Source organism: Puntigrus tetrazona, chromosome 1 (genome assembly GCF_018831695.1).
Source record: "Puntigrus tetrazona isolate hp1 chromosome 1, ASM1883169v1, whole genome shotgun sequence".
NCBI lineage: Eukaryota > Metazoa > Chordata > Actinopteri > Cypriniformes > Cyprinidae > Puntigrus > Puntigrus tetrazona.
In genome coordinates, this window is record NC_056699.1 from 22,795,830 (window position 1) to 22,822,349 (window position 26,520).

The 26,520-nt window shown below is 38.4% G+C and overlaps 3 protein-coding genes across 4 annotated transcripts in view; all 3 read right to left on the reverse strand.

Annotated features, from left to right (window-relative positions):
• Positions 1-462: 462 nt before the first annotated feature.
• dleu7 (deleted in lymphocytic leukemia 7) lies at positions 463-2,664 on the reverse strand. The gene is made up of 2 exons (XM_043228879.1): positions 2,118-2,664; positions 463-1,418 (listed from the first exon to the last, which is right to left on the reverse strand). The coding sequence occupies exons 1-2, from the start codon at positions 2,550-2,552 to the stop codon at positions 1,212-1,214; spliced, it is 642 nt and encodes a 213-aa protein (XP_043084814.1). The 5' UTR covers positions 2,553-2,664; the 3' UTR covers positions 463-1,211.
• Positions 2,665-4,749: 2,085 nt separating this feature from the next.
• agpat3 (1-acylglycerol-3-phosphate O-acyltransferase 3) lies at positions 4,750-22,183 on the reverse strand. 2 transcript variants are annotated; one of them, XM_043239553.1, is made up of 10 exons: positions 22,002-22,183; positions 13,000-13,058; positions 11,882-12,168; positions 11,072-11,241; positions 10,237-10,398; positions 8,926-9,079; positions 7,438-7,540; positions 7,067-7,142; positions 6,772-6,970; positions 4,750-5,981 (listed from the first exon to the last, which is right to left on the reverse strand). In XM_043239553.1, exons 3-10 carry the CDS (start codon positions 12,057-12,059, stop codon positions 5,890-5,892), a joined length of 1,134 nt encoding a protein of 377 aa, XP_043095488.1. In that variant the 5' UTR covers positions 12,060-12,168; positions 13,000-13,058; positions 22,002-22,183; the 3' UTR covers positions 4,750-5,889. The 2 variants fall into 2 exon arrangements, with proteins under 2 accessions (XP_043095488.1, XP_043095496.1); XM_043239561.1 differs by lacking the exon at positions 22,002-22,183 and adding an exon at positions 14,470-14,612.
• A 1,333-nt stretch (positions 22,184-23,516) lies between these two features.
• Positions 23,517-26,520, reverse strand: part of pdxkb (pyridoxal (pyridoxine, vitamin B6) kinase b) — an 18,063-nt gene continuing 15,059 nt past the window's right edge. The window contains exon 11 of the mRNA XM_043246171.1: positions 23,517-26,520. This exon is cut by the window's right edge and continues 1,726 nt beyond it. The gene's annotated coding sequence lies outside the window, so the exon portion shown is untranslated.

Below are 26,520 nucleotides of genomic sequence, written 5' to 3' on the forward strand. Positions count from 1 at the left end.
GTTTCTCTTTGAACGAATTCCTCATTTGTCTAATACAGTATAGCATATCTCTTGTATTTCTGCTCCTATACTAAAAATTATGTGGTTTTTTATATACATTAAAATAATTAGCCACAATTCAAGAACTGTATCTGCTTCAATAAAACAATGGTTCCTACAGAAATATGACTACATATTGATTCTATGGGTTTTAAGATTTTTAAATGTATGAATAATTCATTTAAATGATTTAAAGTACTTCACGTACTTAAAATAAGTCATCCCTTTCTATATTTTAAACTGGTTTACCAGCTGGTCCTATATAAATTACTTAAATCACAAAATAGTACTTCTATTACAAGCAATACAAGATTTCATCATTTTGGTTGTTTTTAACAGTGGTAAGCTAACAGCTAAACCTAACAGCTTTTTTTAACGAAACATTTAGCCTTTTCTGTGTCTTTAAAATAAACACAACTTCACTTGATTATTGTTTTTTTAATGTGTTCACGTTCATGCATTTAAACATCATTTTTCAGTAGTATTTGGGACTGTTCATTCACATTATACTTATTATTATGATCATCTTCACAGAGTGGAGCAGACAATGTTTACATACGTTAAAAAGCTGGTTTTGCGCGCCATCTAGTGACAAGACTCTACAAATGCTATAGCATCATTCGCAAAACAGAGCAAAAGCATAGATTCATTTCCAGTGCTGCTCAAACGAGCAATAAAAGAGTCAAGCCTTGAACTCATAATCGCTTATTTAGAACTAATAGTGTTTCGTTGTAACACTGATAATGATTCCATTTGGAACGTAGTTAAACCGCGGTGTCGTAATGATGGAATACACATAAACAAATGCATATTTTCCAACACACCCTCCTCCCCCACCCAACTTGCTCCTTAACTTTCTTTTCTAGCAGGTGACAAAGACGGCCACACCAGCCCATCCTGAGGCGTGACTGGTACGAGAGAATGTCGTTCTTAGGCTTGAGCATTAAATATGAAACCATCTCTATGCGCAGCTTTCAGGTCAAAACACTCACGTCAACGCCTTCCGTTGGAATTCTGAAGCGTCACCATACTTATCAAAAAACGACAGATGATTCACAGATAGCTCGTGGCTTGCGGATTTCCTGAGAAAAAAAAAAAAAAAAAAGGTAGCGTCTCAAATCATATCTGCTCCTGAGGTAGTTCCTTAGAATACACGCGGTGATACCGGGTCTTCAGATTTCTGGGAAGGAGCTGGAAAGCTCCCTGAGTCTGTGAGTGGTCTCGGTGGACGAGAGGTTGTTTTCCTCTCGCGCGTACGCCAGCAGGTTACCCACAATAAGTCGGAGACAGTCCCGAAGTTCCCTCATGTCTCTGTCCGAGCGAGAACCGCCTTCTGCGATAGCCATCCTCAAGCATATGTTCTTTAGGTCAACGCTGTCCTGAAAGAGAGGACACAAATGTGAAGAGTCGAAACAGATCTTATGAAGGTAATCAAGAGCAAGGGCAGGTGAGTTCAGCGTCCACATGCAGGACTCGGACAAGTGTTGACAGAATATTTATCATTTTAATATGCATCGAGTAGCATGGGTATGTTTGTATGTTTTATGCATTCATTAGGATATTAAGTATAAAGATATTTTGTACATTCCCTATATTAAATATTTCCAAACTTAACATTCGTTGCTGGGAGTTTAATTTGTTTTGCACCGTCAGATTCCAGATTTTCAAATAGTTGTATCACAACCAAATATTGTCCAGGAAAGCATATTTATTTCAGATCACGCGTTATAATTTAGCCTGGTGTTGTGGTCCAGGGTCGCATATATTAGTAGCATATTTTGTGTGTTTATATGGATACACCGCTACAAATATGGATGGCTGAATTAACCTGGTTAGTGATAAGACGGCTCACGTGGGAAATCTTGTTTACAAAGCATCCCACGGCGCACCCGCAGAGCAGCGATCTACACAAAACACTGGCTACTTTCAAGCTACGACCGAAAGAAATGATCTGATCCCCGTAGCCCCCATCTGCACTGCACAAAAAAAACAAACCCTACGCGATTTGCCAGGTCGCGACAATTCGAGTCGTTACAGCACAGCATCTAGTGTCTAGACTCTTACCGAAACCACCTCACCTTATGCTTAAGCAAACTCCTTTCGTACGCGACGTCTTTTATAAAATCTTCCTCTATGGATATGAGTCGCGCGAGGATGTCGAGCAGGCGCGCGAGGCAGCTCTCTCGCGCTCTCTCCGCGATGGTCTTCGGTCTGCGGGGCTCCTTCATCGAATCACCTGGGCGACGACCCTCGCCGTCTCTGGTGCCGGTCGTCGCGTGAGCTCGCAGGTCGTTGAGGATGTTTAAGGCATCGATTTGATGCGTTAATGAGCAGAGCCCCATGTCTGCCGCCTGATCGGCAGCCTTGGTCACTGTTGGGAGAGAGAGAGCGAGAGAGAGGGAGAGCGAGAGAGAGAGAGAGAGAGAGAGAGAGAGAGAGAGAGAGAGAGAGAGAGAGGCTCTGGTCGAAACAGCGTGACAAATGACCGGCTTTAAATGTTTTTGCTGCGGCATACTGTTTCTCCAACGACTTCCTCATTGTTTGTGTTTGGAGTGGATGAGCGCTTGCTTACACATGCAAATGTGACCCGATAGTCCTGCCTGTATCAAGACGCCCAGAAAAGGCAGTTAACTGAATTCAAATTCTAATTTTTATTTGTCACATACACACATGGTACGACATGCAGTGAAATGTGAAGGTGAGGATGGCGTTTCACACCAGCCGAGGTGTTATAACGCGTTGTTCTGAATGCACGAAAACAGAAACAGCTAGCATTTTGAACCATTGGTCTATCATTTACCCTGTCCCAGACAAATCGGACTGGTTGAGTATTTTTTTTTTCTTACCAGCACATTTGGTTGAACGTATTAATGATGTCCTGGCTCTTCACGCTGCTATTATTTTGCTATTCTGCGAAAACAAAATAACAGAACAAGGGGAAAAAAAAACCTAACCCCCCCCAGATGACTTCATGCAACCAATGTCACACTGGTTGCATGATTCCCAAGAAGAAGTCACAGGGGACAGTCTTTACAGGCAGTGCTAGCATTTCGCAACACAAATACTCAAATCTGAGATTTTAAGAGAAATGAAAATACCTGACAGCATTTCTTTGATTAAAAGCGTCTTTCTCACTCACTCACTCCCACACACACACACACACACACACACACACACACACATTTCCATATTTTATGGGGAGATTCAGCTGGTTTTTATGCTGCACATAGTTCTATTGCTGTAAACTCACAGAAAACTTTCTGCATTTTTAGATTTTCCAAAAACTGTATGGTTTATAAGCTCGTTTCCTCACGGAGAACAAAAATGTCCCCATAAAGGAAAAGGATTTTGGATGGTTCCATCTTTGTGGGGACATTTATCCCCCAATAATGTAGGGTTTACCAGGACCACACACACTTTTAATTTTATTTCTACTGTCCACATTTCAGAAGTCATCAAAAATTCTGAACATTTCACTATTTGTTTATACATAGAGGTGTTTAATTATATATATATATATATATATATATATATATATATATATATATATATATATATATATATATATATATATATATATATATATATATATATATATATGTGTGTGTAAAATATAAACAACCTATTCTGATAACTATACCATTTTTTTGAGCTCATTACATGGTAAAATGCATCTTTTATTATACTCATATATAAAAAGCCCATTCCTACAGACTACCTGGTTATTCATTGAATGAAATAAAACAACTCCAGTTTCAATCATACACCGAATGTTTTAATTGATCTGAAAGTAAATACAAAAAAAAAAAAAAATTGTGATTTTAACAGACTACATTTTTAGTTCTACTCTACCTCTGTTGATATATCATTTCTTTGAGGAGATTCGAAAGAAAGTCGGAAACACTCAATACTATTTAGCATCAGTTCCAATGCCCACCACTTAGTCGGTGCGATAATGATCTGAATCTCAACTCAGTCCTAGACTTCAGTATGCAGTAACAACATTTATTACAATCAGCGGAAATGGCCTAAGATCAGGTATAATGACATTAGAGCACTAGAACGGATCTAGGCTCAGAGTCCTACCCTGTCTATAGCGGTCTCGTCTACAATCACAGATCCCCCCCCGATCAGCGAGCATACTCTGAAACGTCACCTATACATTACACAGATTATTTTTATTTCCACAGCATTATCTCATAAAAATAAAACCTTTGCTGTGGGAATCACTGCACATTTTGTGAAATTAATAAATTCAGTTTCTGAAAAAAAACAAACAAACAAAAACGCATCAACTCGATGTTCCTTCAAACCAGGTTATGGCAAAAAACCCTTTACAGTAATATTTTAATTGAATGAACTTTGGTCTTTTATCTAAATGATAAACCTCACACCTGCTACACGCGTGTCGTGCAGATCTTCATCAGATCTTTCACGCACACACACACACGTAAAAATCTGAAGCTCTTTCACTATCGGTGACCTACACTATCTGTGATTTGAGGATCAGCAAACCGGCACAATATGTGACAATCACAACCAAAGTGGACTGTCCAAGCGCACACCAAACAAAGCTGCACTCTTCTGTTCCGTTAAGGCTTGCACGATTAGTTTCCTGTACTGCTACGAAAAGTATCAAGTTGCACAAAAAAAAGGGTGATAAAAAGAGAGACAAAAAGTGCAAAACCATAAACGTACTGCGAATTCAGGTGGATTTGAGTCAAGAAGAAACTTCTAGAGTTTATTTACAAACCATTAGTGTCATTAGTTCACACTAAACAGTTTTCATACTCGTTCTTTATTGACAGAACTCATTTTCTTCTTGGTCATTCAGCTACTCTCACACCGTCGCTCTTCAACCCCTGCATTTCATAAGTTACACATGGCTAGAGAGATTGGGCAACTGAAGCATGGTCCATGGGCCTTCGATTTCCTGACAAAACTGCTCACTAACTAAACAGATGCTGTAGGTGATTTGGAGTACACTGGTAGAAAACATTTATCGCTTATTTAGCATAGCCAGTAATACAATGGTGACGCAGTGGGTTAAGACACCATCGTGAAAAGGTCTCAAAAATGGGAGTACAGAAGACATGCTTTTCCTTGCTCAGTCCACATCTTTAACCATGTTGGTCATAAACTTTTCACCAACGTCACTCCAGCTGCAGTAGACCAAAGATCTACAACAGTTCATTTGTTGGATGGATCGTGACCATCATTGTTGATCGTCTGGGCTGTTTGTCTTCCTCAAGCGATCTTCCTCATTTCTGATCGCAGAAAATCAGTCCGAGTGGTTTCAGGGTGAAGATCGGAAGAGGAACGTTGTGAGGAAACAACTACTGATATTGTAGATGCAGTGAAGGAAGTGTTACAAAGCACTTCTGGAGATGATGAATATTAATGGAGAACTATGACAAGAAGTGGGCTTGTTTGGGGAAAGGGGCGGTCTTATGTTAAAGGGCGGGGCTAAACAGGAGGGACAAGTCACTGATAGGTTGATAGGCGTATCAGCGGTTGGTCTCTCTAGTTCATCTCATCTTTCTCTGCCGGAGAAGACGAGCATTTCGTCATCGATCCGCAGCTGACGAGTGTTTCTTCCCCTCTATTTCCCATTTAGTTGGTTCATAAAAATGATCGTAATGTTTATAGACTAGCGTATTAAGTTAAATCTACAGTTATACCCCTATATACCTCCCAATGCTTAGATTTTAATATTTCATTCGTTTTTTTTTAATTACTTTTTTTTTTTGTAAAAAGAAGGATAACTGCACACAGGGCAGCTCTGTGCCTGAGGCTGGACTCTAGGGTGAGCGATACAGTGGCCACACGGTGTTGACACGGTGAAAATGTTTAGTTCTCCTTCTTGGCCTCTGTGTTGCCGTAGCTGGATCCTGTCTTCTTCACTTCGGTTACACCGATGAGCCGACGAACTGCTACAGAAGCTGCAGACAGAGAAGTCACACCGCTTGATGCCATGACATATAAACATATTTGTGCAGGAACTTCTCTAATCTGAGAATTTATGGTTTTAATCTGTTGCTTTTTGAGCAGGCATGCACTTAAAAACGCAGTTTACTTTAATGTTTTGGCACATTAAATAGTAAAGCAATTAGTTAAGCTATTTACTAGTTAAAGGTATCAAACAGCTTTTAGTTTGCGCTATAGCCAAACATGACAAAACCATCTAAATCAATGAATGGTTGAGAGAGAAGGTAAATAATGATCACAACAAATCAAAACAACAGATGAATCTCAATTATTGCTAGACAAAAGCAAACAATAATTATAATTTAGAGGGAGGAATATTTTACAGGCTTTTTCAGTTTATCCAGATTTCAGAGGGCTAAAATTATTGGCCAAAACATCAACAGGTAAACACGTCAGCTTTGTGGACTACTTTACCATGAACAAAAAGTATTCTAAAGCAATATGTTGAATTTGTTTGCCTAAAACACGGAATATACAATACAACTGGTTTACTTTATAACCCGAGAATACAACTTTCTGAAAAGCAGAAAGAGTTCCGTTTGCCGATCTTTATTTTCAGGAAAAAAAATAAAAATAACAAAAAACTTTAAATGTGTATTTGTGCTAAAAGCAACCACACAGATCTCTGTGCTCACAGATATGGATAAATAGCCCTTGTAATCTACAATGCGCTGCGTTTTTTTATGAATAAGCTGTAAAAATGTGAGAGAACCACTATGAGAGCACATGAATAAAACAACTGACCGACAATGAGGAAGATCATAAAGCCAATGATGAGGAGGGGAGAGCCGCTGACAAAGACATCCCAGGCAAAGTTAATAAGCGGAGAAAGCAGGAGAGTAGCCCAAAACAGGAAGTTGAGCAGTGTCCAAACTCGACGTTTGGGTTCGATGGTGGGGCCAGGGAAACAGCCTTCCTTCTCATAGTGTTCTTGTAACGCATCCTTGAAAGACAGATACGTGAAATGATAGCAGCCCACATCAATGCAATGAATCTTTAAAAATGTCAACTCAGTCCAAATAAACCCTGAGCTTCATACCTTCTCTTGGTAGAGCTTGTGTAACCAGTCAGCGCACTCCTTCTCGTCATCAGGTATCTCCTCCACAGGGAAGCGCCTGAGAACGCAACAGCGAGAGGTCAGAGCACACATACAATGCTCCTATAGAGGGCGCTGGAAGCACAGCCAGCACACAGCAGAAGAACCGCTCATCTGGGAACATATCCTCTTAGTTACAACCTTAATCCAACTATTTAGGGAGATCTCGGGTCAGCAGTGCATAATACTTAAAACCTAGTGAATGAGAACTTGGGACACTCACACTCATTATCCTAATATATCCTTTAATTGAATACTCGTGTCAGATTTTGGAAGCTTATGAAAATATAGTAAAGTTCAGCTCCGTGACTCACCTGACGCTCAGGTCCGCTTTGTATTTCTTCCCGTTAACGATGCCCAGCAGGGTCGGGTTCTGCTTGTCTTTGAAGTTCAGCGTGACATCGTACACAGCTTTCACTGTTGGAACAAAGCAAATGCATTTTGGGGTTACGGAACAAAATGTCTGAACGTTGCAAAAAAATACATTGTGCAGAATTTAGATAGACAGTTCACCCAAAAATGATAATCCTGTCTTTGACTGGGCATACGGATTTCATTCATACTTATGCTTTTGTTCATGAACGGAAGTTAAATGCTAAAGCTACCAAGAATATCTGTATTTATGTTTTCCGAAGAAGAAAGTCATGTGGGATTAACATCACAAGGGTGAGTAAATCATGACAGAACTTTCATTTCTGAGTGAACAATCCTTTTTTTCCCCATTTTCAATCTAACTCTAAATAAAGTGAACGAGTCACATGGACCACTTGTAGAGCTTTTGCATTCTTTCTGAACTGAATGGACAAATGTGCCGTCTTATGTGTTCCAAAGAAGAAATTAAGCAACATTATATCAAACAAACAAATAATGAGAAAGTTTTTGGGCGAACTCCTAAAGGAGATGTAATGTAATTAAAGATTCAGAGCACCAGATATCATTCATGTCAGGATAAGAGGGGACGAAGCTCAATAGAGTATGAATTGAGCATAATTGGCATGAAAATCAGGATGATGGAAAGCAGCGCAGCATGGCTGCACACATTCATGATGGCCCGTCTGCAGTCAAATCAAGTTCAAGTCCATTTCAGTCACTTCATTAGAGGAAAGAACAATTCTGAAACAAGCAATCCGCAAGTGGTGTCCTATGAAACTAATTACTGTTGAATTATAAAGCGCCACAGAACACAATCACAATATTAGACATGCATCACATCATATTGTGACTTGCATAGTGATAATATCATACCTTAAAAGAGATGCATACCAAAATAACAGTACGGCACAATGGCTGCTTTTATTTACACAGCGTTTAAAAGTTTGGGGTGAATTAATTCATTGACGAATTAATCGCAGTCTGTAAAATGCACTCTTGGTAACCAATCTTACCGACCCCAAATTTCTAAATTGTAGTTTATTCCTAAACTCACAGCTTATTTTTAGGCAGCAGGTGACAGACGGAAGAGTCTTTCGACCACGGAGGATGTGAATGTGTTGGGATTTTCTTATGGCAATGTGTCAAGTGTATTCTGGGAACATGCGAATTCCAGGAAGAACATTAGCTATCACTATAACCACTACAGCAGCATCACGCTATGAATAACTGCACTCTGTCTAGGGTCACTTGAACATTATTATTAGACCCCAGGCTGGTGAAAGTCCAAAAACGTTTCATGAATGAGGCCTCTTATGGGTTTGACCATGTTCTCTTTGGACCACTCCTGTCCATCACCCACCCAGGGGTCGACGTTTGGCTGTTTTAACGGGGTAACACACAGTAGCTTTGTGTGGAAATGTTTATCTGACCTGTTCCCTTGAGGCATTGAAGTGTAGTGGTGAATCCTTTGGTGCGGGGCAGCAGGTGGTACTTCAGTTTTGGAAGGCCCTTACTCTCAGCCACCTGCATGCTTATCTGATGTTTCTTTTCCGTAAATCTCGTTCCTTCACAGTACAGCAGGAACTGCCAAACACACACACACACACACACAACAGAGGATTGTAACTCCTGGGTCAGTGTTAAACACAGTAATCCTATCACTTTGTAATCTCTGCCTCTTGTTGCCAACGGAAACTTCCAATCGGAGCACGTCATAAGTGACCTCACCGCTGGAGATACTTGCCTGTCAAGTAACACTGACCCACATACAAATAATACAACAATGTTTATCTACAGCTTCAATACATTAAAATAAGCAAATAATAAATAAAATGATGGATTAAGACATTATTTTGTTTGTCAAGTGCTTCAGAAAATATGTTACTACGGGTTATAGGTGGTAGAGGTCACAAACTATTAATTCAGAATGTTTGATGATTTTTTTTTTTGTGAACTGAGTTTGAAAAAAAAAAATATTTTAGCATGCACACTTGTTTGTGACATTTTCAAAAAACTTACTGTATGTCCATTTATATACTCATAATAAATAATTCTCAATAACAAATATGTAAAAAAACAAAAAACAAAAACGATTAATCATTTAACAGCACAAAAAATAAAATTTGGAGTTTTGAGTAGTTTCATGTTTTTTCATCAAACATGACGACAATACAGATAACAATAAACATCTGAAAATCGCTCTCAATATTTAATATTAGAAAAAGAGAAAGGCACAGCGAAATATCACTGAAATCAATCCCAAAACGATTTTTTCCAGCTGATGAATGATACAAACATTGACAGCCAATCAGAACTATCCTGCAGTAACAAGCCTGAGAATTTAAAGCAGCAGATGCACTTTTGCTTAAATTAAACATACGTTATTGTTCTCTGGTGTGGATGCTAATATAATTATTTTTATAGTTATCTTTAGATTCTTTTTATCGTCATTGGTGCGAACGAGGCTTAATAGGGATAATCCACCAAAAAATACAATAGAACAACATTTCTGTCAACCACACAAAAATCTGCCTATTACGAATTGAATAGTTTTTTTGAATAGCATTTGCATGGGTTTAGAGATGTACAAGGTGGATCTTATGTTGTGGTTAGCTCTACATTTGACAGCAACATTTAATCAAATACTCAGCACATATCACAATGGTAAACAGAAAAGTCATTTCTAAAGCTCTGCTTGATTATCAGGTCTTTAGATCATCCTAATCGCTCGGTGTACTCACCCACATGTATTCTGGGTAATCTCGAAGACGGTTCAGCCCACTGAACACAGTATCTCTGTCTTCCTCCCACTTCCGCTTGCAGAAAACAATTTCAAGGAAGTACCACGTCCAGCCGATTAGAGGAACTTTCAGCAGTTCGTGTTTAGCCAGAACCTTAGAACTCTGAATGAGAAAAAAAACAAGGTAAAGAGAGGATAGAAAATGCGAAAAAGGATTCAGAGAGGAAGGGAGAGAAAATAGAGAAGAATTCAAATCATCCAGTCAATCCAAACAAATAAATCCAACCTCAAAACTCCAAGAGAGAAAAGGCAAATTAATCTCTTGGGACTGATCCCCATGGTTGCTAAGATTATTAAATACAAAACAAAAATGGATGACGACAAAGCTGTTTTTGTTACTGTGGACTAAAACTACTGAAATTAGTATTTGTTCATTTAGATCAAATCTAAAGAATAGTCTGAGAACAAAAAGTAGAAATGTTACCTTGGGAACCAAGTTGAAAAATTGGTTATTTAATTGAATAAATTATATAGTTTAAAAACAAATGAAGTATGTTGAATTACTAAAATTATAAAATCTTAAAAAAAAAAAGTAAATAGAAATATTGCACATTAAAAAGTACATAAACTAAAAAAGAATTAGAGGAAAAATTTATATATATATATATATATATATATATATATATATATATATATATATATATATATATATATATATATATATATATATATATATATATACATATATATACACATATATACACATACATACACAAACACACATATACACAAATTCTCACTTCACCAAGCTGTCTTCACTGCTCGTCAGAACTCACCCCCAGTATGCCGTATCTCTCACACATGGTCCAGCCACACAGGAAGTCGATCTCATAGTTATGGTTGAGGATGATGATGACGTGCTCTTTACCAAACTTATCCACCGTGGCCTGATCGGTGTACAGCATACACTCTGTGCCAGACCACCACTCTAACAGCATCACCAGCTCTGATAAGAAAGCAGTAGAAAAGTGTGTCGAGCAAGTATTATGACGCCAGATGCATTATTAGTATGATCTATATCGCCATGCAAATTGGTGAATCAATTGCTACTGCTTATTTAAGCCATATGCAAAATGAATAAATGGAAATAAATTTGAATTAGATGCTGTAAATTGGTCAAAGGACAGGCTTAAGCAGAAAATAATTCAGATACTTAATACAGAAAAACATAACTAAATTTCTATCATTTTTATTATTATTATTATTATTTTTGTTGTTGTTGTTGTTATTATTAGCAATAATCATTTTTATACAACTTTCCTATTAAACCAAAATAAAAACACAAGAATAGAAATGACATAATAGAAAAACAGGAAGTTAAAAAGATTTAATTTTATGTCAAATAATAATGGATCACTTGATCTGACACCAAGCATGAAACTTGTATGCATGTTTAAGACATTTTGAAAAACATTCAATGATATGCTTTACATATATATTACAATAATAAGTTACCTAGCTTTGAAATAAATTGACTTTAAAAGCAAACGTTCTCATTAACAAAGTCAACAAAAAGTACTTGCTAAACGGGTCTATAAATGCATATGCAAACTTAATATGAGCTGTGGACAAACAAAACGACTCACGGCTCCATAGCGAGTAGGACAGTCTGGTGTTGATCTTGCGGTACAGCTGTTTGTTGAAGGGCCACAGCACACAGGTGCACAGCTGGATGAAGTTAATAATGAGGCCACTCACCACGAACACAAAGCCAATCAAGAGCTGCAGGACGAACAGGCTCTTCAGCCATGCCACCACACCCATGACTGAGAGCCCCTTCCACACACACTCTCACACTCACCCCCACTCACACACACACACGCACACACGCGCACACACACACACACTCACCCCCACACACACACACACACAGCTGGAAGACAAGAGAGACAGAGGAGACGGCAAATTAAAACGTACTCGGATAATTAAGCAGCAGCCCACAGGCTGACTCATGCATATGATATTATTATGCTTTATTTACATTACACTAGGGGTCCTCAAAAGTTAAGGCAGAAGAACCCAAGGGGATAAAAAGACCTCCCGTTACATAATGTATAAAAATCTGAGGGAGTGAGTACAATATTAATGTACCGACAACTTTGTTAAGATGCATGTATGGACAAGCCTTTGCAATACTTCTGTAGAAAGCGATTTGAAAAAAAAAAACTGTTGTTTATTTCATTTTTGCAACAGTTTTTTTCCCCCACAGAAATTACACGGACTGATTCGACAACTATTAAAATTTTATATGCAATAGCAGTGTTAATTGTAAGTGCTGATTTGATAAAAATCTGTCTATCCATCTAACTAATCACAATTATTATACTAGATTATTAAAAATAAGCCAACTATTAGCAAATCAATTTTACACAAATTGCTAATTTAGTACACAAACGGAAATGTTTATGTTTTGTTAGTCCAACTATCCGTTCGTGGCGTTATACGCTTTCAAAGGAAAAATTAGCAACCAAATGATTTGTTGCAAAGCAAAAATAAACAGCACAGCTGGTCATTGTGCCAGTTATACAGATTATCAACACAATATCAAGCCTGAATTCACACTATTAATATCTGCAAATAAGTGCTCGACAACATTAGTAGCATTTATGCATTATTAGAATTCGTACCAGCTGCTCTCTAATGATTATTTTTAACATATATGCGTATCATTTCAGTTACTCAATATCACGAAAGTTTAACTCACCACAGCAAGTTCGTCTCTACAACCCTCTTTTACACGGCCCTTCACTTAGTACCACCGACCTGTGAGAAAAAGAGAGAGTGCATTTAGAGCTGCGAATGAAACCATCACCAGCATCACATATCGTCCCTTGATTTTAACTTTCACAATCTGTTTTAAAATACGAATATCTACTGTGAAGTAGACAAGAGTTCATGACCACAGACCCTTAGGAACTAAAAATTCCGCACGCACCAGTACACACAAGCCCATGCACAAACACACACCCTCTCACCCAGTTGGAGGAACTCCAAACACCTCCTCCAATTTCTCTCTCTCTCTCTTTTGCATGCATTGACAGACTCATTTTTGCATTTTTTTCTCATCCCCAACTTTATCTCTCTCTCTCCATTATTACATGGCAGCTCCTAAACATGACTCGTCACACACAAAAATCCCACTCCGAAAGACACAATATCACGCAAACGCTCTCGTCGGATCTGAAGGTCTCTCGTTTCAAATCGATTTTGAAAGCTTATCAAGCTTTAATCTCCCAGCAGCGCTTAATCCGATAACAAGACAACAAATGCAAGAGAAAGACTAGATTAATACTCTAACAAAACGAGTGCTTCAGCAAATTTATTTGCCAAATAATCTTTTAAAGCACTGCTAAAGCAAATGAAAAGAGAGTACCGAGTAATTCCTTGCAGGTTTATCTGACACACATCTGGATGAAGTTGCCGAACTACTACAACCGGTCGTCTGGTAACCTGCCGGACACCCCATCAATACTACCATTTTCTCAGTTATTATGTGCCGGCTCTGATAACAAAGTTCAGTTCAGTCTACCATCTTATTACACTGATATCACTTAAACATTAGTTCTGCCCGACAGTCCATAGGCCAGCATTATCAGACGGTGCAGTCTGTTGCTTGATCTGTTCTTGTGTGTGTTGTGAGTGTGGAGCTAACGAAAGTTGATAATGGATTAGGAGAGTCTTAAGATCCAATTTGTATGACGCCTTACAACGATAAACAATGAGCTTGAACTCAGCCTGAAGATGTAAAAACAAGCATCAGTTGACAAAAGCAAAAAAAAAAAAAATATATATATATATATATATATATATATATCTTATATTAGCAAGTAAAACGATGAAAAAGTGGACATTTATTTACTGACGGACATACTCCACGCATTGTTTTCCTCACAATTCACCACAAAATCCACCCAGATTGACCTCAGTGACACTCACAGATTCTTCAGATGATGGAAAATGGCTGGATTACTAAACCTGTAATACTTGTCAGCTGTCAGCTAGTCAATGATTCCTGTGAATTTGCATTTATCATGAGTAAATCGGCCAAATGTGCTGCCATTTCAAATAAACACAAAACAACATGGGGGGCCTCTAGAAACAAGCGAGTAAAAGTTCGAACCGACAAAGCTTCGGTTCCTCTACCAACACATGAGCCAAGACAAACAGCACTAACCTTAGATGAAGATCCATAGGCAGTGTAGAAGATTAACTGTGACTTTACAGTGGACAGAGACCGACCGAAGGAAGAAAAATGAGTGAGGGTGGGAAAGGAAAGAGTTGAACTCTGTCCTCCTGTCCACCACAGCATGAATTGAAGTAAACTTTGGAACCTTACCAAAGTGTCTGTGTGTGTGTGTGTGTGTGTGTGTGTGTGTGTGTGTGTGTGCTCTGAATGACAGTCAGTTGCACTAGGTTTGTGAGGTGAAGTGTATATGTGCATTCTGATGGATCACCTGATCAACTTATTGAAGCATAGTATTTTCTCAGCCAATATGAAACAAATAAAAGACATTAATATATACTTCACAAATCTTTCTTCGTTTACCAAACTATATGGGACTACAGAGATCTAGCGGTCCACCAATATATAGCCAATGCCGATATTTCAGCTTTAAAAAAAAAAAAAAAAACGCTGTTCAGTAAGCGTCACCTGATGTCGGAGAGTGCATCTCTGTTCTCATTCAGCTCATCTGCTGTTTTTGTTTTTAGCAGATTCGTTTTGTGAAACTACATTCAGGTGCCATGGTGTCCGAGCTCCTTGAACAACATTGATTCTGCATAAAATTTTGAAATTGTGCAATGTAATTTACTCTATAAATTGTACTGGCTTATGATTAAAATGCTGTGGTTGGAAAGAGCAGAGGCAAAGCCTTTTTTTATATGAATAGATTTCTTCAAATGTAGTTTTTGTTTGAGGCGGCCTATTTCAATTTCACCTCTATCATGGTTACACGCTCAAGTGACATCGCTGTACTACATAGTCAAAATAATATATTCTTTGCATGCATTTTTAAAGCATTGCGATTCAAAACTGAGTGATTTTAAGTCATTGAAACCCATGGAAAGAACTTAATTACTATAAAAAACACACTGTATGAGAAATGTGAAAACATGCTTGTGGAGCATAGGTGTACAATGAGTTATTTTCACTGATTTATGGGTTCATGAACTGTTAAAACAGAAACAGGTTTATTTGGATCCAGGTAGCTCTTAAAGTGAAAGCAGTCTAATATTACTGGCTATTTTATTGACAAGAATGATGAAATGGTGTCAGAAATCGATATCATAAGGACCATATTTAAAGCAAAAATAACTACATTGTGATACATATGCTTACTGTGGTACAAGATCACTCATACTGGCAGATGACGTAAAATATATTGCACTGTGAGTTTAGTGCCGAACGTAGAGAGAAAAAAATACACCAGTATTCAATTAGAAGCAGAAACCAAGGATTTGCAAAGAAAAGAGGAGAGGTTTTCCTTTGCTAAAGAAAGGGAAACTTTGTTTCCTTTAATCCTAAACGTGGTCCATAAAACTTGCACAACATGTTCTTCTCAGTCATAAAGTCTTTATGTTTAGCGCTATGTTTGAAATTATGTTAATATCCAGTTTCTCATTCAGAGGTATCAAATGGTGTCACAAAACTCTGAAAAGGTGTATCAAAGGCGTATCACAAAGATGCCACATCATCCAGATACATGCATGTTCATATCTGTTTGACTCGGTTCCTCATTCACTTTTCAGTAGCATGACAGCTATACCAAAAGGGTGGGGGGATTAGAGATGGAGGGATCAACCAGCTTAGGAGTTAACAGCTGTCTGGCCTGCATCACCAGACAGCCTGGGGCCATCTTTTTCCAAGATGGACGAAATGTACCCCTAAAAAGTAAAAACAGCTTCAAACAAAAGCAAACCGAGAAAACGCAGCGTAACAATACCTCAAAAAATACAGAAAGGAGGAAGTTAAGTTGTGCTTGGGATGGAAGTCTGTATTAATTTTCATGTAGACTTCAGCTAACAATTTGGTATCGCATTGTTTGGCTCTCTGTGAAGCTTTAAAGCTAATAATATACAGGCAAAAAAAACTGACTCCGACCTTTCAGTGGTTATAGAGACAACTGTGCAACAAGTGCTCAACATAGTGCCCCACAAACATGACAGGCATGCAAATAAATACAAATGAACAAATTAAAGTCTTAGGCCAGGAAGACCTTAGGACCTTTGCCTGTGTCAAATCCAATAACCTTCACATAAGCAGCAAGCGGCCTAATCAATCCACTGTTGCTTTAGATAACCATTAACCGGACTCACCAGTAGGCGTAGTAGGCCACTGCCATGACCACTAACGCCCCACAGATCCCTGTGAAGATCATCACAGCCCCCTGGTTCAGCATCTCCGCTTCTGGTGATGGGCCTTCAAAGCAGAACAATTAGGAAATTGGCCCCCTCTGGTTTTCTTCAAAAACAGACAGGTGGTTCTGTTCTCTACAATCTTGGACACGGATGAAAAGATGTGTGCAGAAAGCGCTCCGGAAAATATTTGGCAAAGAAATCCTTTTAAAAAGTTGAACGAGGCCACATGCTAATGCTAATCCCACAGAAGGAGAGCACTTTTATGATGATGCAAGCAGAAACAAAACTAGATCCCATAAAAGCGGCGACACTCAGAAGCACACGAGCGGACGTAAAAAATGACCAATGTTGAACTCAAATTGGAGGCTGTTACGGACTGTTATCCCAACTTCCAAGCACAGTTCGAGTTAGCGAATCCTTAGCGAGATGCAACAGTCCTATAACACAACAAACGTAGCGGCAACCTTCCGTTAAGCCAGAGAGAGCCGTTCTCAGCATCCTGTGTTCCCTCCTCTTCTCTAATCTCCTCTGGATTAGATTACCAATGATTAGCACTCTGGAGCAGCACCCTGGATAAGTCACATCGTATTTACATCAACTTCAAGCGATTGAGCTAAGTGGGACAGGACAGTGTTGACTTCCTTCAGCCACCAGGAGGAGCCTCTAGGGTCAAGCCCACTCTCAGGCATTTAAAAGATCTTGTACAAGGAGGCATGATGTCTTTCGGTAGTGATTCTGGAGTCTTGTGGGTGTTGTTGCATGCTGGACAAGCATCTACATGGCATGGCCTTGCCGGAGATCTATGAGCTTGTTCTTGGCATCCAAGGTCGACAAGGCCCTAAGTCCAGTTTAGATGAGGTGGTGACAGAGAAGATCAGGCAGGTTGTGGCCCAAAGCCATGAATGCACAACTGCATTACTGGCACAAACGGAGAACACAATGTGCCACAGGCCTACACGTCACACATCAGCGCTTCCTTTTTTATTCGTTCTGCTTCTGTTGCTCACTTCATCTCGTTATTTCTTCTTTTATCTTTGTGTCCATCTGTCTTCGATTATACGATGCCGGTGAACCCTGTATACATGCATTAAACTCAGATTCCTCAATTCTTCTGATTTTAGAAAGGTCAGCATAACTGCTTCCAGGAATTAATGTGCAATGATGGCGGTTTCTCAAAAGAAAGACCCTTGCTTGGTCTCTGTAAATACTTCAGTGCTCCTTGAGCCGTACTTGGGGAAAAGAAAACAAAGAATAATCACCTTTTTGATGTGATGACCACCTGGGAAATATAAGCACAGAAAAGAGCAAAAGAGCCATACTAACTTGCAGCATTTAATATGTTAGATGCTCTAACTTAAGATGCAAGTAAGGAAGATAAATGAAGCTCTTGACTTTTTTGGGGTCAGCAATGAATCAAAATTTGAAACTAGGGGTAATTGTGGTTTGTAGAGTTGATCTTTTGTTGGTGTACTCTATCGATGGGAAAGCCCTTGCAGAGAGTCCATGTATTCTTGAATGTGCAATGTCCTGTGTACAGAAGTGCTTTACTGCCTTCATCAACACTTTGTAAAACCATCTCCTGATAAGGTGTGTAGCATAAAACATATATTATGAGCCATGAGAGACCAAAGCAGCTTAATGGACTGCAGCTGAGGTCACAGTGTCTAAATCTATAATCTAATCAGTATCTTACACATACAAACAAACAAACGCTTCTTAGAAATCTTTAAACAAACCAAGACATTATCATTACATTCATAAACGTTTCTTCTTTACATTTCCCCAAACTTTACGATAAATATTCTTCTGTACATACATTTATATCCTTTGAACAGCACTTTTTATTGTAATACATTGTGGGAAATGTCAGTTATCTTTGCTACTGTGTCTCAGCAAATTCTACAGACTTCTACAGACGCATACAAAAGATCACCATTAACAACAGGCAGGGCTTGTGCTATGGTTAAGTCTCGAGCTTTGCCAGACTGAACTTAATCATCATTAAGAGGGACTCAAGGGGGTCAATAATTCTCAGTGAGCCAGTGTTTTCGGTCCTAGTACACCAGAGGTCTCACACAAACCTTGTACAACGACTAAACTGAAATTAATGCTGCAAAATGAATCACAAAGCCATGCTAGAGGTTGACATTTCATTTTTACATAAGTTATCATCCCACCACCAAACTACAGTCTCTGCACTCTTTGGGTAGTCATCCACGACGGATGGATGCTACAAAAAGCATATATTTAACGGTCTTCAAGCTGTCTTTATATTTTAAATAGCTAAAACTCATTCTACTATAAAAAAAAAAACTAATTTTATGCTCCATTTATCAGGTATAACCAACAGAGTTCATTCAGCTGTGTTTGTTGCTTTTAATTACAAAGGCTTAACCAATGAAGTAATGTGATGAAATTACAACGGTGGCCAATTTGGGCATCCATGTATAATCTTTTATTCATACAAGTTTCAGGTGACACTGAAGAACCAGGCTGCTAACAAGAATCTTGAGAAATGCATATGCTATAAGAACAGTGCAGACAAAAAAAACTTGTGCATGGACTCAACTGAATAGTAAGGTACAATCCAATTTTACTGTACTGCAACATTTACTGCTTTTCCTTCTCTCCCGGCCTCGACACACAGCACTTTAACAACCTCAGCTCCTGCCTTTCCAACGTTGTGGTCAATGCAGCAGCAATTCAACAACATTTGGATGAAACCCAGATCTGTTCAAATGGGTTGCTGTGGCGAGGAGATTTCCAGGTCTGTTACTTTTCCTGATATAAACATAATATCGCAAATAATCTTAAGAATGGCATTTAGCCACTATTTTCTTCATATGTCAAACCTCCCAGTACTGAATAAGCTAAAACAGGCAAGCGGTCATCGAAACAAAAACAACCTCCTGTGGCTGAAACAAAACAAAATCTAAGCGATCATGTCAGTCAAGCCCTTTTTACGAAACAAAAGATAAATGCTCTGTTTGCTGTCCGAAGGAAGCAGAGAGTTGTTAAGAGGATAATGTCAAGGCGTCACTGCTAAAAACCTCTGACCCACATTCTAATCGCGAAAAACGAAGTTGTCCAACAACAATGTGACTACATGCCCCCAATCAAGATGGGGTTGCTGTTATCTACCTCAGGCGCAAAGCAATAGTGTTAGGTTTAATTAAGAAGCTGTATCAGATTAAAGGTAAGGTTTATAGGTTTTGTCTAATGCACTAACAAGGCAGTGTCATTGATATACTGCGACATAAAACAAGAATCTTATTAAAACATTCTCCCCCAATGCATGCGATTATAAATTGTTTTGGCCCAACAAAATGCAAGCCTACAGATATTAAAAAAAAGAACTATACATTTATTGTAAACAACCTTTTCTGTATGTAGTTTCTAACTGAACCTGGCCAAAATGTGCATCAAAGCATAACTGATTCAATGGCATGTTTTATTCAGAGCCAATTCATTATTGCTCTTAAAAAAAAAAAAAAAAAAAAAAAAAGGATTACAAAATACTGTGCATGTGACATATGGCTGGCAAAGAATGGCAGGTTTAAGACCAAGGTATAAATGAATTGCACTTAGTAAAACAAAAGTTCAAAGCAGTGAAACATGGTTCCATTACCAAAATTTAGCTTTTGCAACCCAAAAACTGGCCCTAAAAATATGGAAATAGAATATGGAATTAATATAGAAAAAAGAGGTACAGTTTTGTTAATTCATTCATGTACATTAAATTCCTAAAGCGAGTTTCAGACCTAATGAATGTCTTGGTATGCAATTCATATGTGCTAAAAAACCAAGCCGGTTCATAATGAAGCCAATACATGATTATTGACCTAATTTTCTGTTCACTAAGAGTTAACGAAGATCACTGATCTTGGAAGTAAATTGGAATTGCCTGAAATTGGAAGTAAATCATTGCTGCTCATTCAAGTGAGTTACAACCACTATGTTTAAAGAAATGATCTGGGATAAAGCTCAAAAGATATTTAGCTGTAGTGTGAAAAAACGGCTACCCAATGATGTTGAAAGTTATGCATTATGGGTGGCATAAGACTTGAGGTAGAATCAAATTTACCAATGTTCAGTGATTTTTTTAATGGTTAAAATCCAGTCATTTTGATAGAAATCTGATCAAACAAACATGCCATGCCGACCAACTTAGGGTTTCAAAACATGAACTGCCCTCCATGCATCACTACGCTACCGGCAATGGACAATTGAATTTTTTTTTGCCTGCAAAATTTGGCAGAAACATGGCCACACCCTTATTTGTTTCGACTGAATCAGATTACACAGGTCGCACACAGGTTTCTGATCGACTGAAAAGACAGGATATAGAAGAGAGGCTTTGCTGTAAATAAAAAGAGCGCAGAAATCACTAGCTGAACAAAGGTGGAACAGAATACTACTCCTAGTCTAAATAACTAAAATAACATTGTTAATACTGGTTATATTATATGAGGCTGAATTTGGAAGAGTGTCTTAGTAATCTGAATAAAAATAATTAAAAAAAACAAATACAAAAAAAAAAATATATATATATATATATATATATATATATATATATATATATATATATATATATATATATATATATATAAAAGTTAAGTCTTTCAAAAATGTCAGAAAATGTAAATAAACACTTATACCAGGAGCAATTTTTATATTAAATTACATATACATTATATTAAACGCCCAATTATATATTAAATATCCAAATGCAGTTACACATATACGCTGGAATTATATAAAATATGACTAATGTCAATACAGTGCATAAGAAAAAAACCCCACTCATCGCCTCGCCTCAACCGAAGGCAGCAGCCCAGCGCTGCATCTGAACTCCAGTAACCCCGATAATCGCACGACAATGACGTGCACGCAGGTCGGGAATGACACACGGCAACCGAGTCACAAACACCGCTCATCTTCAGCGATCCTAAAGCCACTCGTACGGAAACGACTGCTGGGTGAGCACGACAAACATCAGCTCACGCAAATGGAGGCAAACGCCTATCTTAAACGGGTGTTCCGTACGCTGTCAAACTGCCTTGAATCGGTTACTAAGCAGTGAGCTTTGTGAAGTGCCCTAAACAACACGCTGTGCCTATAAACCGGCCACTGCAGTGCCGGGAAAACCTCGAGCCCGTGCACAACACCGCGAATGCACTGAATAATACGAACGCAAAATAATAAAATACGGGGAGAAAACACAGGGTCGTGCAATGGGCGCGTGTAACCGCCTGTCAACGTTAATAACGGCGTTATTAATCGGGTTAAGAGTGCAGTCGTCATCTAGAGCGCGCGGCGGTCCGTTGCATGCGCGTGCATTAGCGTTACCTGCTTAAATGTCATCAGTGGATCCGCGTGGAGGATTCGTGCTTTTCCGTTTAATGCGACGCAATGTGATAATGCTGTCGGAAACTGGCATCTAAGCCTCTGTGCTGCTGCTCAGATGTGTCGTTATCCATCCACGCACAGCACACACACATTGCATCTAGTCGTGGGACTTCCTGTCCGATTAGCTCCCCTCTTCGACTGGAAACAATGGCGTTTTGTAGTTCCACCGCTGCAAGACGCTGACCTCGTCGATAAAGTCAACCTGGAGAACTGACCGTATCTGTAAGTGCTTTAGACTTTCAGTTAGTCTTCTTTACAAAGAACTTTACCTCAACGACGCAGTTATACCACACGCACACTTGCATTCATACCATGGACAAAATGTAGGCTAGATTTACTGCAGGCTAAAATGAATTTGCACACAGAAAAATAATAATAATAGCTAAATGTGAAATTGTAAATCTAAACATGGATTAATTAAATGTGTAGGGTGACCAAAAGGGCCATTTTTTGGCGGACGCGTCCTTGCCAAGATTTCTGTATTGGTTTTATTCAGAGTACCTCGATAACGTTTTGAAAACATAAGGAACCGATGTCATACACCGATCGGTCTGCACGCAAAAAAAGCCAAAACCTATATTTTAGGCAATATAGAGATCCTGGCCTGGACGCGTCCTGGGGGAATGGCTCTTATGGTCACCCTTCTGCTATGACATGGATTAAGTTTAAATGTGCAGTAAGGGGTTTCAGAAACACCATATTTCTACTTGAATTCACCACAACAAACGCCTACCAAAAATGACCACACCCCTATCTTGGTAGCCCCGCCCCCAAATCAACTAATCGGCTGTGCAACACTGGTAACGCCTCCATCTCGTGCGGACACGCCCCTTGCTGGTGATTGGCTGTGTTTTGGTGCTTAGTCCAATCCACTTTCAACAGCGTTTCTCAGAAATCACTTCTAATGCTGCATTTCATTTTGACAGAAAAAAGCATCTTAATTTTTAATTCTCAAATTATGAATATATGCACTTTAAAGTTAATTAAACATATACGCTGTATATCAAACAACAAACTCTAATGCTGATTTACATTGCAGTGGTGGCACTGAAGCGCTTCTTAGGTGTCTTTACATACATTGCGTAATGCTGCTCAGAGGTGGCATAAATGCATTTACACAGCAATTAGGCTACATCTATACTAAGGGCTGAGGTGGCTCAGAGCAGGCATAATGTCTGGCTTTTTGAGCTTCATTATGTGTACAATGAATTTTGAGCTGGCACAGAGCAGCCTTAACCGTGCAAAGAAACCACCCGACACTCAAGAAATGGTAAAAAAAAAAGAAGCATTTTTTCCCCCAAAACCCTAAAGTAACACACATACAACATTTAATATAATACTGTGTTTTTCTTTATTGCATTATAACATACATACATTATAAATGTGGATTTGTACACTACAATCTTTATTGTTACATATTATAAAATATTCAGAATATGAAAACAAAGCACTAAAAACTTTACCAAACATTTATTTTTTTTATTGTCTTTTCTGACCCCATACAGAACGGAAAACCAAAGAAAGAACAAAAAACAAACAAAACGTATTTCTGATAACAACCATGTCAACAGAGAGGGAATCAAAATGAAACGTGAAGCACTGACATGTCACTATTAGAACTGTTAAGAGAGAGACATATTTACAGAGAAGTAGAACGATGCCTCCGACTGTTGCCCTGGCAACATGTCATCCTGCCCATTATGAAGTCATTGAAATCCATATTTGGCGTTCTGTGAGAAGGACACATTTTCAAGTGTATTCTCGTGTACTCTTGCTGTAGAATCTTCTATTAAACAGCACTGTTGTGGACAAGAGTACATTACAGCAAGCACAGTGGTTTTAAACACTCATTTTACAGATGAAATAACGATTCACACTGAGAGACCAAGACACAATGACTCATTTCTGTCAGATTCCAGCATTTTCGAAAGGTATTTCATCCTCGGAAACCATCCCGTCTCGCACCTCAGTCTGCTATGTGAAAATGGAATGTAACAAAAAGTGAAATAATAAAACCTACACCTACTTCAAGAGTCAGAGTTATGGAAGTCGCAACTAACGTGAAGAATAGCTGGATTTTTTTTTTTCTCTAGCACTAGCAGGCCTGAAATGCTTTTGTACATGTTGTAAGGCGTTCAATGCCTTGTAATGGAAGGCAGCTAATTATACGAAACATCTGAGAGCTACAGATGACGACATATGCATCGATGACAAATAGGTCCAAGCGTTTAAACCGTATCATATGGAGTCAGAACATCAGATTAAAAAAAGAGGGGACCTAGTGTGCTAAAGATCGCTTTGTTTATGGCCTAAATAATGGGAGTGGAATAGTTTTTCTCAGACGATAAAAGCTCCATCCGCTAGAAGGAGCTCAGCATCATTTGGTCATTTTTGATCCACAGTCTTACAATAGACAGCACATAATTTCCACAGACCGATATACAATTTACAAACATTATGTATACAGAACAAACAAAAATGTAGTCCATCCCAAAAGTCCTTGACCACACTTCCCTCAGGGAATGCACTAGACATCACTGCAATAAAGAATATTTGGCTGCCCGCTAACAGAGTTAGATGCACTTTCCTTTACCTTTTTTTTCCTGACAGGGTTTCTTGTATAATTACACACTTGCTGTTTAATTACCAGTAAACACAAGCGTGCCGTCGCTGTTAGCGTGCTGTTGATATATTTAAAGCAACTGTATGAAGTTGTATGCATTCTGCAACTTTGAAGCCCCTTTACAGTGAATTTGCCATCGTGAATATTTCAGTGTACACGCGCTTTTACCGCTGCCGTAAAGCAATCGGATTCGTTCCCGCCGATTTTTTACATACTCCTATAATGGACTTTGAAAGGGTGCTTGGAAAAGAAACAAAAGCCATCTGCCTTAGTTGAAGTCAGTTTAAAATCCGAACTGGCCTTTTTAAAACATTTCAAAAAGGCAAAATCTTACATAGTGTTGATTTAAAGATAGCTAACACGCGCACTTTCCTGCAGGCGGTAAGTTCACCAAGGCATCTCCATGAAGGGGCTGTTTTGCCCTGAACTAAATCGCTTTAGCTCACAGTAGCAAATGTTTCCAGTACTGTTCACTCAGAAACAGCTCACTGTCTTTATTCATAAAGGCTAGACTTGGCGTTTCTCATTTTATTTCCCTCCCTCATATTCCTTCGGAGAACACGAATACTCGCACACTCACAGAAGAACCATCCGTTAGTCATTCACACGTACACATACACAATGTACAAGTACACATTAAAAGTTAGATAACAGCTCGGTAACTAATGAAAAGCTGAAGCGCATGCCCCTCAGAGCAATGCTGACCCCTGATTAGTCCTGCACATGGCCATCTTTTTTTTTTTTCTAAAGGAAAAAAGGATGAGAAGCTAGTGGTTTGGATGACGGATGAATCTCATGAACGACCGTATCTCAGTCATATTTTACCCCGAAATAAAAACAATTAAATATGCAGATTTTTCTGATGTTAATTTAAAAACAACTATGAAAGTCACAGCTACTGAAGTATAATCAGGTTTAGTTTCAATGCAATTAATATTTTTTTTGAGCACATGTTGGCCTGCAATGCTGGCCATTTTTTAACCACCATTATTGTTTTTAAATAATGAAAAATATTTTCACGACAGTTAAATATATCATTACGATAATGCAAAAAAAAAAAAAAAAAAAATTTTATATATATATATATATATATATATATATAATAAATATTCATAATTATAATCCTTACACTTCTAAAATACTTCCACATCATGCTTGCTTTTATTGCACTTTTTTTGCTTAACCAACAAATGCTAATTTAAATGTAAACAATTGTTGCATTACAACAAAATGCATGTAGTTGGACAAAAACAATGAAACGGTTGGACAAAAATAACATTGTATTAAAAAAGCAACAAAAATGTTTGAAAAAAAAATTAAAAATACTGGTCCTAAAATAGTTTTTGTATCTTCAAGCAATTGTTCAGCATTTCTATCTTTCATCGTCCCTCTCCATTTTTCTTTTGATTTTGGAGTTAAACGTGACATGGGATATGTTTTCGTGAGATTCACTCAGAAGGGTGTTCAATATACAAATGCAACTCAGAAATGATCAGAGGATGAAAGCAATGGCTAAAAGAAACGTGACCAGTTTTGGAAGAGCATTAGTTAGGCGCCAAAAATAATACTTGAGAAATCCGCATATAACTGCGGAGCGTCATGGAGAATGGATCAAACAGAGATTTGAACAGACATACGACGCAAAGGAAGATGTTGCCCGAATCGATCTCCTTATGAACGGAACAAAGGAGAGCAAGTCTGATGAAATATACAACTCATCTGCCTTTTATTATCTTTCACAGCATTGTAACCAGAAGGCACCATGTTCTCTGACACAGTGAGAGAGAAGCAGGCGCAGGTCCCCGGACTAGCACACATACACCACTACTGTTAATC

Excerpts from the sequence above, each read along its gene's own strand:
- dleu7 (XM_043228879.1), bottom strand. The coding sequence starts at position 2,552 with ATGCCGCAGCAAAAACATTTAAAGCCGGTCATTTGTCACGCTGTTTCG. Across the intron at positions 1,419-2,117 it reads GGAGTTTGCTTAAGCATAAG|GACAGCGTTGACCTAAAGAA; the intron begins GTGAGGTGGTTT and ends CCTCTCTTTCAG.
- agpat3 (XM_043239553.1), bottom strand. The coding sequence starts at position 12,059 with ATGGGTGTGGTGGCATGGCTGAAGAGCCTGTTCGTCCTGCAGCTCTTG. Across the intron at positions 7,143-7,437 it reads AAAGCGGACCTGAGCGTCAG|GCGCTTCCCTGTGGAGGAGA; the intron begins GTGAGTCACGGA and ends TTGCGTTCTCAG. Across the intron at positions 5,982-6,771 it reads TATGATCTTCCTCATTGTCG|CTTCTGTAGCAGTTCGTCGG; the intron begins GTCAGTTGTTTT and ends CTCTGTCTGCAG.